Here is a 14,108-nt window from a genome sequence, read left to right as displayed (position 1 = left end):
AAATGCTCAAGATGGTAAATTTTCTTGAACAGTAAATTATTGACCATCAAAACAAACAAATAAAAAACATCTGACGTATTTAACACATCAAATTAATTTCATTTTTTTGAACTGAACTACTGGAATAAATACATTTTTTGCTCAAACATTTTAAGGTCAAATAAGACAAAGCAAATCTTGGCAAAATTGCAATTTCAAAGTTTTATTTAGTATTGTCCTTATGATACAGGACATGACATGTCTTTCATTGTACTAGACTTTATAGAAGCTTTAGCTGTATTAAACGTCTGCGACAAGCACATTAGTTCAAATGCAAGAGGGCAAGGGAATATGGTGACAAAAATGTTTGACACTCCATGGATAACACTGTGCCGTCAGATTGTTGCCTTAATCACCAAAGTTTTGCTGGATAAGGTTCAAATGCGACAAGGTATGGAGAGTATGGCACGTGACTGATATATGATCAATATGGGGAGACCCATGGATGGCAGTAGGCGAATTGTATTGATAAAGCAATTATCGGCCAGTATTGAATTAGACTTTGCGTTTGCCCACAACAGGGCAAAAATCTCAGTCTGGTTAAGCTTTAGAAAGAGAAGGAAGTTTTGCAACATCACAGATTCCAGGGTAGAGAAAGAGGCCTTGTGACATACAAGGCGGTTACTTGCAACAGTGCACTTGGCAATACGTCCTCTTTAACCCTTTTGATGTCCATACATGAAATTACAATTCCACTTTTTTCGTGGACGGATGATCACGGGAAAGAAAAAAAAGCGAATGAATCAATCATGTCAATTTTTCAGTGCTCAAAAACCCAAACTTATGAAAGCCTGTTTCTTTTGGGTCTTGTCATTTTAAATCTTAGTGACATACCAAAGGGTTGTTTTGATATTTAATTTGATATGCAAAACATGCTAATGTCCATTATCACATAATGTAGCTAGTTGCAGCAAACGAAGAATGAGACAGATTTTAATGAGGGGCGGGTGAAATCTCATTAAACGGAAATAAAACATGATAGCAGCTCATGGAGCATCTCACCTTGCATCACAGCACACAGACAGGCAACAATTGTGGTGGCACGAGGTTGGCACACGCTCGTACAGGAAGGAAGGAGGGACCTCTGCCGTCACCCTCAGACATACGGTTCGATATTTGATAGTAAAAATCATATCAAAATAAATTACATAACATATAAGTTACTTTAAAATACAAAAAGAAAAACAATTTGGCAATGTTGAGTTTCCTCCTTTTTTTTGTGTGTGTCTTCCCTTTGCATTTTGAACATCCAGTGCATGTTGAGGATGTTGAAATGGTTAGGGATGAGTGCATGAACGTTATTTCATCACATTGCCGCTCATTGGGCCCTCTTTCGATGAAGCCAGCGAAGAACGGTTAGCCAAAAACGTATTTTCCGACATTTTAACTGGATATAGGCTGCTGGCACATCTCACATCATCAATTAATTTCAGAGCAATGGTTTTGCAGGTCCATGTCAGTCTGTTTGGGATATGTACTGGAGTAGAGGACATTTTTTTTTTTTTTATGTGCAAGGCCTCACACAGGTACAATATCTCACAAAAGAGGTGTATCTCTCCAACTTCTGAAATAATTATAGGACGAGACTGAAACTTGTAGTGTACACTTGCACAAAGTAATTAGTGGATTGCTTACAGAACACTTTGAATTTACTCTTCCTTCAAAATAAGTCTAACCTGCCGTTCTGTGAAAGGATAAAGTAGGAGGGATGCACTCACTCCGGAGAGATACTGTCCATCAGCGTTGCCATAGTAACCGACCAGTGCTCATCAGTTCTCCATGGCCTCTGCACACATCATACTACCGAACAGCTGCGGGGGGTCCGGGTGTGTCCGCTCTTCCGCCTCGCTGTCCGTGCTGCCTTCGCTGTCCAGCCGGGCCGAGGGGTGACACGGGCCCGGTATGGCCGGGTAAAGGGCGCTTGGAGGCAGCGGGCTATGGAGGATGTCCTCGTCCGAACTCAGGTAGTCGCCCTCAGCTGAGGCGGGGCTGGTCAGACACAGATCCTGGTAGTCGGCGCCCATGGCGGTGAGCCTGGAACCCGGAGCCCGAGCCTTCTGACCTCGAAGTAGCCTGATCTGGAAACGCAAACAGGAGGTCACATTTGAGAACACAACTTTTTATGTGCATTACTCCTGTAACTTCCTTGGCATCATATTTTCTTTATAGCGACACAATGGCTTTTTTTTAATTGGTAAATTTATCATTTCTTTAGTACTCGTTCCAGTTGATGAAAACCAACGATTTATTTCTCACCGCATCAGAGCTCTACATATGACTCAACTGTATAAACACTGAGATTTTTCATCTGTATGCGAGTTTCACTCGCCTTCGTAAAGCCACAGCTTTGGTGAAAAACTGGTGGTGGGGGAGTTTCAGCAGAAGAGCGAGAATCGCTAAAGTCTCATCTCACACCTTCGGTTGAGAATCAGCACGCACGCACGCACTGACTCGCTCTTATAATGTCAAAATGGAACGTTATTATTTTGATACAATAATGAATGTCACTGAATATCTTTCAATTATTATTGCAACTTTAGGAAAGTAAAGAAGAATATATATATATATATATATATATATATATATATATATATATATATAATAATTATAAATATAAATATATATAATATATAATAAATATAAATAAATATATATATGAAAAGGTATAAAAAGATATATAATATCATATACAGCAATTAAACTTAAAAAGTTACAATCTATTGTCGAGATTTTGATTGAGAGCCATTCGGAAAACAGTGACATTTGTTGCCGAATCAATTACAGACAGAAGAGACATGCAATGGCTTCCTGTTTGCCACCTACATACTCCAGAAATGACTTTAAGCTACATTTACATTGGCATTTTCAAAAGAGAATTTCTTCCCACTACAGTAAAAGTGGAAACTTGTGTCGATTCGTGTGAGTGAGTGACCTCATTTTTGAGCTCAGTGATCTGGTCCCGAAGCCGGTTGATGTACTGCCTGGAGTCGGAGTGGTTGAGCTGGCCCTGGATCAGCCCTTCTTCTTTCTGAAAGACATACGCATGGGTGTAAGGTCAAAGTCTCCAGGAGCTTTACTGGAGATGCTTGAGGACTAGAAATATTTTATGATCATTCATCAGTTCAATGTTTTCAACCCTCATCCGGCCTCACCTGTATTTCGAGCTCGGCTATCTTTTGCCTGAGCTCGGCCATGGCGGCCATACTGTCGGCTTCCCTCAGTCGTACGGCCATCACCTCCTCTTTGCTCTGTGTGGGAGGAGTTAATTCCCGGTTAGGCCCTTGTGGTTCATCCTCGCAACTACATGTCAGGTTTTTTTTTTTTTTTGTAATCGGGGCTGGTTCCTGCTCTTATCGCACCTTGCAGTCCCATTCGGCCTGCTTCCGTTTCATCTCGTTGAGTTGGGCCTGAAGAGCTTTGTTCTGATTGGATGACATCTGGAGGCGATCCTGAAGAGCGGAACGCTCCTGCTCATGGCGTCCAATCAATTTACTATGGATGGTATTCTGGAACAGAAGTGAAAGCCAGCAAATGACTTTTTAGTAGGTTGATCCTATTGATTGAACACTGGAATTTTATACTAGCTGTTGCATGAAATAATTCAAGTAAGCTTGTTAGACAAGCAGTTATATCTGGATGGACGTGTCCGACCTGGCTCTCCAGCTGCACAGCCTTCAGTTTGACCTCTCGTAGCTCAGCCTGGGCTTGCGCCTCTCTTAGACGGACAGTCATCAGCTTATCTTGCAACTCATTCATGGCGTTCTTCTTTGGTGATTCCTTCCAGTGGCTGCCGCCGCCGCCTGTGCTGCCACTGCGGGACATGTGATGCTGCTGAGACATGCATGACAAGATGGGGGGGAAAAAGAAAAAAAAAAACACACCATAAGACAAAACAATTGCGGCTTTTATGTGTTGTGGATTTACCTGCCAGCGCTGGTTGAGCTCAGTAACCGAGTCTTGCATCTCTCGGAATGATCGGAGTGTCTCCAGCTCCCTCAGCTTCATTTGCTTCACCTCCTCCTGCAGAGCTGCCATGTTGTTTTCATCAGGCAAACAGCTGCTCTTCTGGATGGAGATGGGGAGAACTCTTCGTACAATATCTCTAATCTGACTGAACTACATAATTCGGCTGCTGAAGTAAATACGGTGAAGTCCTGTCAGGTGACTCACCTTCTCCAGATCAAGCACCTTGTCTTGTAGTTCCTTCATAGCTCCCAGCAGCTCGGCCTCGCGCAGCTTAGACTGCTCCAGCTCTGTCTGCAGACTGCTCACACACTGCTCCGCGTACTGAAAGGAGCATGGTGGCGTGTTTACAGTCAATAAGTAATGCTATTGTAAAAATTATCATAAATTGGTACCTCGGCGCGATTCGAAGTAATAATAATTTAACAGAAGCAAAGAAGAATGAAATGAAATTCTCTTGGTCCTCTCCATTTTTGTTCCTGAGGTTACCTTTTGTTGCTGCAGCTCTCGTATGATGTCCTGCGCCTTCTCGAGACCCTCGCTAGCTACGTTGCACTGCTGCCTCACTACGGCGAGCTCACGTTTGATCACGTAGTTTTCCTCCGCTTCCTGCGCCCTGGTCACCTGACCCTGGAACGGCACACCAGAACAGCATTTGACATTTCTAAAATACAAATTAGTAGATCCCAATTGAGGGCAAAGGGGTTAACGATAGTGTCGTGCATTTTTTGTTAAGCTTTGCAGGAATGGTTATATTTGGGGATAAAACGTATTTGCTTTCTTTAAGAGAGCTAGCTGGGTGGTACATGTCGTTGAGAGTCAATTGCTTTTGACGTTTACTATTACGTGCGTAAATTTATGTTACACAAATGAGGTTAGTGAGTGATCGGTACTCATGACGGAAGGCGATACACATCGGTGTGGCGGTTTTACCGTCACGAAATAGAAAATAAAAATTTCATCCATTTTTTTATATTGGAATATCTTGCTTTTTCTTTAACATAATTTGTTTTTTGCTTTTAAATTATATGTATCAAAAATACTAATGTATCGGTACTTGGTATCGGTACTCTCGGACAACTCAAGAATTGATGCTGGTATGGATTAAAAAATAACGTTTTTTTTACTTTCCTCCATATAATGTACTCCTTTGCCTAAATAAGAATGCAAAGTTCTTATAAAGAAAGCAAACAAGTAATTAGTGTAAATCCAAATATTTGCATCACAAAATAGTGCTTACAAGCCACATGCAGGAGTTGCACAGTTTCATCATGGAATTGTCATTGCGTACAATTTTATAAACAATTAATCATACAATAAATGAACATGCACATAACAGAAATATTATATTCACAAAAAAAAAAAGTCTTTTACATGCGGATTTGTTAAAAGCGGCAAAAACCGAGTTTGTTGTTGAGGAGAAGTCTGAGGCGAGCAGGGAAGCGGTTCATTCAGTACTCTACCTGGATGAGTCTATCTGCCAGAGCGGCACTCTCCTACAGCGTAATGAAGGGACGCAACAAGATGTTGAAACGAGAGGCCACAACCAAAGCCCAGAGTAGAACAGGAAAGGAAGAGAAACCGAAAAGATGAGGAAAACAGAGGCAGCATGGAGATCAGTCAGAAAATAGTTTTTTTTTTGAAGAGGAGGGAAAAGAATACAGAATAAAGGCGGAAAGTTCGTCTCTGACCTTCTCTAGGGTTTCAATCCGCTGTTTTAGTAGTCGATTTTCTGTGCGGAGCCTCTGAAAACAAGAGCAGATTCATCGTTAAGAATTCTGTCGATTGTGTGTGTTAACCGGAGCCTCGCTGGGTTCCCTAATAAATTGAAAAAGAATTCTTAGATTGGAAGTGATGTCGTGAAAAACATCCAGCAAACGAACACACCTTAATCTCAATTTGCTCTTCCATTTCTTTGTTCTTGATGGTGGTATATTCTTTCTCCAGCCTGATTGAATAAGAGGAATTTTCAAATTCAGATTTAAATATTTGGTTCTTGGGGGTCACGAGGTTAACAAGGGACGCTCACTTCTTCATTCTCTTAGTGTTGTATTTGATCTGATATGCCCTGAGGATCAGCTTGTCTGGGCAGCTGTCAAACTGGTGAGGGATCACCTTCTGAAAATGCTGGAAGACAAATTTGCAGCAAAATATTCCATCGTGACACAAACTAAATCGATTCATTTCATGGTGACACCCTTGAGAACATCATTTAAGTTCAGCACCTGTGACATGCCCTCCATGTCCAGCTGAATGAGGTCCGTCTGGTTGTACTGCAGAATGGCCATGCCCACACGGAAGATGATCTCCAGGCCCTCGGGGGAAAGGTCTCACAATTTAGTTTTATAAGCCGACTCAATACAAACAAATGTTTCCATCGATGAAGTAAATCCTCCTACCTCGTACATAAAAATATCAAATATGCGCGTGGCGACGGGCAAAGGGAGAAAGGTGAGGAACAGCGTGAGGAACCAAGATGAGGCGTACATGGACGTATGAAAACTCTGGGACCGGAAATGGACGTTAAGATCTGGAAGTTGTTCCTGATACGACAATAAAATAGCATTGTTATTGAGAATCAGACAAAAAAATAATAGCTTTGCTGCCCTCTAGTGGATGTAACCTTCTCCTGCTTGCTTTTTACCTGTAGAAGATACTCAAACTGGTAGATGCAAAGTCCCAGTTCGGCCATGCTGGGTTTGAAGAGCTCTCGAAGACGGTACTCCTGCATCAGACGCACAAACACGCAAAAAGCCTCCTCTTCGGGCATCTGGCAGAAAATTGTCAGTAGAGAATTCCATCGTTAGCAATCACAGATGGCTGTTTTAATTTTTTTTTTTTTTTTTTTTTAAACAACACACATTACCTGCATGAGTAGCAGGCCAACAATGAACGCACTACCTTGGCAATAACCAACCTCCCGATCCACAAGGGAGTAAGCCTGAAAAAAAAAGTAAATATTTAAACATTTAGTAAAAACATCTGGGTGAAAAAAAAATCAAAGTTGCCGAAAATGGGCTCTCGTTTTCTGAATAGCTGACCTTGGTTCATTTTACAGCAGTTTGCAAAACCGTATGGAAGCGATTTATTTTGAACGGTGAGTATATTTAAACATAATCAAAAATGCAAAATAATCTAAATATTTTGCATTAGCTGGCAAACAAGTGTGACGTAAACATAAGTCAGGAAAACAGATAATAATAATAATAATAACAATAATAATAATAAAGCAAACAATGCTATGGCTTTATCATTTCAAATTTGAATGCTTTATGAAAAAAAAAAAGATAACGTAATTCAAAAAATGTGTTTTTACCTTCATGACATTAAAGAGGACTTCCTGGCCCAGGCTGTCTTGACCTTTAAAGAACTCATGCTCGGGGTAGGTACGAGCGATGTCTCTGCGGATCAGCTTCTCGCACGGGGATGACATCTTCAGCAGCTCCGAGTACTGATTCTTCACCGGCATGTCCGTGGCATTGCCCAGCAGCTGCCACACGATGGCCCGGAAGTGATGAGGAATGCCCTTCCGGATTAACTCCTGGAGGACACGGCCATCAATTAATCGTCAGTCATAAAACTACACAACTATTGATTTAACAACATATTTTTTAGGATCCGTGTTGTTGTGGCGCCGTTACATCACAGTTATGTTTTGTCCAAATGTCTCCTAGCTTGTTTGTTCCATCCTGACTCACTCAGCTGTCCCTCCTCTCATCCATTTTGCCGTCTTGGAGGTTTTGCAGATGCACACAAAGGCGCGTGTCTCCTCAAGATGATGCTGATTGTGTTGCCATGGTAATGCAAATCATTTCATTTTTGCGTCAATCACTGCAAGAGGCATCATTTGTCTGGCGGTATACTTGGAAACTAGATGAGATTTCCAAGAAAAATGTCTCGACTCAACGGGGAACAGGCGGTCAGCAGGAATAACATCAACATGAACTGACCTTGAGAAGCTTGTCCTTCTTGCGTCTCCATTCCTCCCATTCGTTGACGATGCGGCCCCAGAGGATCCAGGTGTCCTCCTCTAGGTGGGACAGATTGGAGGAAGCCGAGGAACTCGAAACCAGCGAAGAGCCGCTGTTGCGTCGCGAGCCCGTCATGGAGCGCAGGGACTTGGAGTCGGCCTCCAGTAATCTTGCAGGCACAGGTACGAGTCATGAAGATACAGTTTGTATATTTATATTTATAACGATAAATAATTCAAGCAATATTTCTCACCTGTTCTGTTCCTCCAGTTTGGCCAGCAGCTCCAGTTCATCTGGACTGAGGTTCTCCGAGTCCGCCGGGGAAACTGCGGGCGCTGACAGCGCGGCATCATGGGACGAGGAGTCTGGGCTGAGGACCGGACTTCCCGTCGACAGTGGATCGGGATCCAAAGCGGGAGGGGACGAAGGGCAGTCGAGGTGTGTCGGAACCTGGCCTGAGCCTTCTCGCTCGGGGCTGCCGCTAGGTATTGACATGTCGCTTATTGCGGTGTGGGGAAGCTGCGCAAGTGGAAACTCTCCTCGCCTCGCCTCGCCTCACTCTGGTCTCTCCTTTGTCAGGATGTCAGCTGACTGTCACCTGCCAGGCTGAAGAGCCAATAGGATCAGAGGTCTTCAAACCTGATGAAGAGGAAAGGAGAAACTTTCTTTCACGGACTACTTGACTTATTCATCATTTTATGAATAAGTTCATTTTACGTCTAGAACCCATGTGTCACTTTCCATTAGGCCACTGACTAATAATGATATCACAGGTGCTCACCTGTTTTCACCAATGTCAAAATGAATCGATTAAATCGACAACAAACCGATTAGCAAATTAATCGCCTTGCATTTTACAAATCAAGTCAGTGTTTAGAGTCATTTTTTAAATCTTCTCACTTCAAACTCTTCTACGAAATAATTCTCTAGTCCAAAATAAAAACGGACAAAGCTATTTTTTGTGTTTAATCAAAATAAAAAACATTTGCAAACATCTGCTTTTAATTTGGAAAAAGATGACCATTAATCCTTCTTGTATGATATTAATGAACAGTTTAGTTCTTTTTATTCACTAATTAATACCCAATAATTGGTAGAATAATCAATTCTAAAAATATTCAATAACGACTGCTGTTATTTGGTCATGTGACATTTGCAAACAGAGCCGTGATTGGCTCAACGCAAAATTAACTACGAAGCAGACACACCGGTAGAGATGCCCAACAACGACTTCTCCAAAAATGAAGTAACGCCAATGATGTCATAGTGACTCAGAACACACACGGACATTTTCTTGAGTCATTACGCCGCAGTCAAAACAACCTTGTCGGAAATTAGCCTGAATAACTCCAGAAAAGAAAAGCTGCTAAAATGGGAGATGAGAGAGTTTAAAACAGAAAACATTCGTCAAGTTACTCATGGAAACCCATTTCATAAACAAACCACTTGAAGCTCATGGAACTGTTTGATGACATCATTGTTTCCATGGGTTGTTTAATGAGTCTGTACACGCTCCGCTGTTAGTTATTCAATCATTCGGGCTATTTAAAGCACTTATGTCTTGAGCACAACCTTGCCCATGTTAAGCAAGTTTAGCACAATAAATAAATCGATTGTGTTCAATTTGAAAGAAAATTCCCCGCATTACAATGTTTGAAATAAACACCATAACTTGACTTTTCAAGGAATGGCAATTCTCGTTACTTTTTCAGCCATGATAACTCCTAGCGTACAAAGACAATTTTTATATTGGCAAATCAACACAGCATGAAAATGTTATTGAGAGCACCGCTTCAAATTAAGAGTATAAAAACCAGTTTTTGGCCACAAAACAAATGTAAACACAGAAAACAGTGCTTGGGATAAAACAAAGGATGCATTCATGTGCAGCAACCAGCCCGATCAAAAGAGCCATTAACAAGCCCAATCACTTTTGCGGAAAGAAAAGTAGTCGCTCGCTATAGCTTTATACTCAGGAGCGACAAAATGGATTCACTGAGGCAGAACTCAACGGATGTCGCCATTGACACAAACCTGATCTGAACTAGAAGCCATTCAAAAATATCTTCAAACATGACCCAAGCATTGGGAATACAGTCTGCTTTGTCTGAGAAACGACCGTGACCCTTCAGAGACGTCTCAGTGACGAGACAAGGACTGTTCAGTGTCGGGGGTCAGAGTGTGAAATGTGTAAATCACGCATGACTACCAGTAGAGCGACGGATGATGCACTTCATTATTGAAAGGATAGTGTGAAGGCCTCTGACAAGGCGAGGGAGCCTAGATGTTCTGAGCACGACTACGAATGACTGGATTATGACTCAAAAGTAAAACCCGCCCAGATGGTTTGTGTTGCTGTCGTTTTGATATGAATTAAATGGTTGAGTCATATATAATGATTGGGCGGTCCATATATTGTTAGGTGTGGCTTCGTGTGCTCATACATTTCTTTAAAATGCTGCTTCGTATTGTACGTCAAAGTTGAACGTTCTCCCTGAGCAGCAAATCATTTTCCTCAAGGGCGCTCCACCAGCCTTGCCTCCCAGGGCGACCTTCTCGGTAATGTGTGGCTGGCTGTTTGATACATGGGATGTTTAAAGTTCTTGTCAACCGTGAAACTGTCAAGATGTTCGAGACTTATTTTGTGATAAATTAACTACACAAATTGGATGGATGGATGGATGGATGGATGGATGGATGGATGGATGGATGGATGGATGGATGGATGGATGGATGGATGGATGGATCAACATGTTGACCCCCACGCAACCCATTCGCTCCCATTGATGGATATAGATGTCAAAATTCAGTTTTAACTGTGATTGAATTAACAGAATCAGATTATGTTCTTCAACGCTGCATCTGACAACTCCAGTGATTGTGTTAGCCAGTAAGACTCATGATTCCATACACTGGAATCGGCTACCGATTAACCCAGCTCGTCACAAACGTGTAAATGATTTAGGTTTAATGGCTGAACCCACTTCTCTATTTAGAGAAAAAATAAAACCTGGGAAGGGTTTCTCCATTTTAGTGCCTTACATACTGTTCATGTTTATCATGACAAAAGCTTTCCTGTGCTGAATTGAGTTAATAGCATCACTCTCCAGATAATAGGTTCCCTTGAGTGCTGCTGTGAGCGGAAATGGTCTGGAAACAGCCGTGCAAACCCATCAATTACTTTACAGTTGTTGTTTGGACTGTTTAAGTGCTAATACTGACATGTTTATTTATCAATTGAAACATTCATTGATCACACAATGACACGGGAAGCATGAAGGACTTATTGGCAGCTCCAAACTGGATGACAACACAATTAGCCAAGCTGTAATGTATACTGCACTTAATATAATATTTGTTTACATCGGTACCGGTCCAGTATTTCATACATCATCAATACACATATTAATCAATAATATTTACAGATTTAAATTGTCTCAGTCACACAAATATACAATATTCCGATTGTTTATCCCAATGCCATTCTAACATAGCTGTTGTTTGAGGTCAGAGTAGACTCTGAATAAGCTAAAGGGGTGAGTCACAAGTGCCTTTAGCTCAGCGCCCATGAGATCAGATCAAGACTTAAAATACCCAAAACAAAAAACAAACAGCATCACCAGGAAGTGAGAAAAAGATTTCTTTCCCCTTGGGACAAAAACGTGTGATTTGCCTTTTGCAAGCCGGAAGGATTTCACAGGAAGGCCTGAGAATCATTTCATTATCTTCATCTTTTCTTCTTAGGTTCGACACAAGATTACAACCAAAAAGACAATGATCAGCTTGGTCAGCAAAGCCTTGGAATTGGAATAGAGTTATTTTAAGTAGATGTGTCAGTTGGATGAATCATTACCAAAGTTTTCCTAGTTATGAAACGCACCAGTAACTCCCCTGCAGGGGGCCCTGATGTTCTAATATACATACAGAGGACATGCGTAGTACCGTATTTTCCGGACTATAAGGTGCACCTAAAAACCTAAAATTTTCACAAAAGTGCGCCTTACAGTCGGGTGCGCCTTATATATGGACCAAATTCCTAAATTTAACCTGGCCCGAAGCATTGTGTCATGAAATCAATCATAAGTGGCCTGCTGAAGACTATGAATCATGAATCAAAAAGACTATGGATCATTATTTTGTGATCATATAGTAAGTTGTTGCGTCTGAAGTTGAAATAAAGATAAAATACAGAATGATTTGGATTATAAATCTGACATGATGCATTAATGGTGCGCCTTATATAAGGACAAAGTTTTAAAATGGGCCTTATAGTCCGGTGCGGTGCAATCCGGTATAATTTTCTGAACCGCTTAATCCTCACAAGAATCGCAGGGCACATATAAACAAACAAACATCCATAAAGTTTGGGAAGGTCAATCAGCCTGCATGATTTTGGAATGTGTGAGGAAAACCGTGCAGGCACGGGGAGAACATGCAAACTCCACACAGGAAGGCCAGAGTCTAAAATGGAGTAACCACTTTTGGCTCGTATTTCAAATAGCAGCATGACCTCCACAAATGCTTCAGCATTGTCCATAATTAACAAGTCTCTGTCGCCAACATGACAGCTCATCTTCCGTACTAAGCGGGCCTGCCTTGTAACTAGGAGACCCGAACAGGCCAGCCCGCTGTGTGCAGTCAATCCACGTTTGAGGCGGAATTAACATCTGTGGTCTTAAATGACATCTCCTCCCGGGAGGGAGTGCATATACCACCGGCTTCCCACGACAGCAACATGGTTGTGTAACAGTGTAAAACGAGAGCAGGACAACACAACATGGCCATGCGACATCATTTTCCCCCCCCCCAACAAATAAGAATGCAGATACTGGGTATGCTAGTGAACATGAATGTCGGTGTCTTGGTTGACAGGACATGCGACGGAATGCAGCACGGAAAACGAGCACACGTTAAAACGAGGAGGAGAGGAACATTTAGACATTGATGTCGACATCCATCGATGGGCCTGTGTTGTAGTTTAGCTGTGCAATTTGACACGAGCAGCCAAGGTGGTCTCGCAACAACATTGTCACCGAGCTAAATGAATGCAAATAGAAAACATGAAGGCTTACCAAACGCGTTTTCCCATTCCGCGCCAGCGCAGTTAGAGTCTCCCGGAATAAATATCAACACCGATCTTGGTATCGGCTAATTAATTTAATCCTAATTTAATGGACCGTCGAAGACGACACACACCCGGGTAGCGTCCAACGCAGTGCCATCCCTCCCGGCGCTGCCAGCCCCGACTGCTATGCTCGATCCGAATTTAAGCCGACAGGAATAGGTTAACATGTATATATTTTTAGTTTGGAATCAGCTGTTATAAACATGACAACAAGAAACGTGGCGTTGCCGAAGACTCAACATTGGGATCGGCAGTATCAATCTCGACAGGGAAATCATTTAAGAATTAGGATGGCAGGCAGACTTCGGAAGAAGGAACGAGCCAATCAGCGTGGGGAGTTAGAACTGATTGACAACTCACCAGCCAATCGCCTGCTGAAACTGCAGGTCGTTGCGTGGAAGAACAACCAATCACCGTCGATATTTATTCTGATGAAAGGCGGGGTTTGCAGGTGTTGGGCAGAGGTGCTCTCATAAATAGGGGCGGCGCAGTGGAGCATAATGCAGAGGTTTCTGGTTTGACCCCGGCTCGTGGAGTCAACATGTTCTCCCTGTGTATGCGTGGGTTTTCTCCGGATACTCCAGTTTCCCCTCAAATTCCAAAAACATGCATGACAGGCCGATTGAGCGCAACAAATTGGGTGCGAATTGACAGGCGGAATGATACAGACAAACAGATAGCATGCATGCACACATAATTGGTAAATTGTAATTTCTGATGGGGTTACAGCTTCTCTCGCCCCGGTGTAGCGCCATCCCTGTTTATCATCTTCTCCGTTTTAGATGCTTTGCCACCATCTTGTGGAACCAGTAACACGCGGCTGCTCACTGAACAACAGCTGGAGGCCCACGGATGATTACTTCAGGATTATCCGTACATTTTGAAACTGCCTATATTCCGTTTTGTTATGATGGATTAATTATACCAAACAATCAATAATCAACCCTAGATTATCCAATCAAGTCGTTGCAACAAAGCTGTATTCAATAAAATGTATGTAAAAGTGAAAT

At 42.2% G+C, this 14,108-nt stretch overlaps 1 protein-coding gene across 4 annotated transcripts; it reads right to left on the bottom strand.

Annotated features, from left to right (window-relative positions):
- Positions 1-540: 540 nt before the first annotated feature.
- evi5l (ecotropic viral integration site 5 like) lies at positions 541-13,405 on the bottom strand. 4 transcript variants are annotated; one of them, XM_088373684.1, is made up of 20 exons: positions 13,046-13,405; positions 8,227-8,612; positions 7,953-8,142; positions 7,319-7,543; positions 6,869-6,943; positions 6,647-6,772; positions 6,402-6,545; positions 6,228-6,317; positions 6,032-6,129; positions 5,890-5,950; positions 5,694-5,747; positions 5,466-5,498; positions 4,492-4,632; positions 4,210-4,326; positions 3,964-4,104; positions 3,691-3,867; positions 3,399-3,545; positions 3,192-3,287; positions 2,972-3,067; positions 541-2,117 (listed from the first exon to the last, which is right to left on the bottom strand). In XM_088373684.1, exons 2-20 carry the CDS (start codon positions 8,466-8,468, stop codon positions 1,809-1,811), a joined length of 2,562 nt encoding a protein of 853 aa, XP_088229810.1. In that variant the 5' UTR covers positions 8,469-8,612; positions 13,046-13,405; the 3' UTR covers positions 541-1,808. The 4 variants fall into 4 exon arrangements, with proteins under 4 accessions (XP_088229810.1, XP_088229809.1, XP_088229812.1 ...); XM_088373683.1 differs by having other exon boundaries at positions 3,691-3,870; positions 13,046-13,404; XM_088373686.1 differs by lacking the exon at positions 5,466-5,498 and having other exon boundaries at positions 13,046-13,404.
- Positions 13,406-14,108: the final 703 nt, after the last annotated feature.

Source organism: Syngnathus floridae, chromosome 4 (genome assembly GCF_059516105.1).
Source record: "Syngnathus floridae isolate MCC-2025c chromosome 4, RoL_Sflo_1.0, whole genome shotgun sequence".
In the NCBI taxonomy this organism is placed as follows: domain Eukaryota; kingdom Metazoa; phylum Chordata; class Actinopteri; order Syngnathiformes; family Syngnathidae; genus Syngnathus; species Syngnathus floridae.
The sequence above is the reverse complement of the archived record's forward strand: the minus strand, read 5'-3'. Positions and strand labels throughout refer to the sequence as shown.

Coding starts and splice junctions, on each gene's coding strand:
- evi5l (XM_088373683.1), bottom strand. CDS start 8,468: ATGTCAATACCTAGCGGCAGCCCCGAGCGAGAAGGCTCAGGCCAGGTT. Junction 6,773..6,868: donor TTGGCCTGCTACTCATGCAG/GTAATGTGTGTT, acceptor ATTTTCTGCCAG/ATGCCCGAAGAGGAGGCTTT. Junction 5,499..5,693: donor GGATTGAAACCCTAGAGAAG/GTCAGAGACGAA, acceptor ATTACGCTGTAG/GAGAGTGCCGCTCTGGCAGA.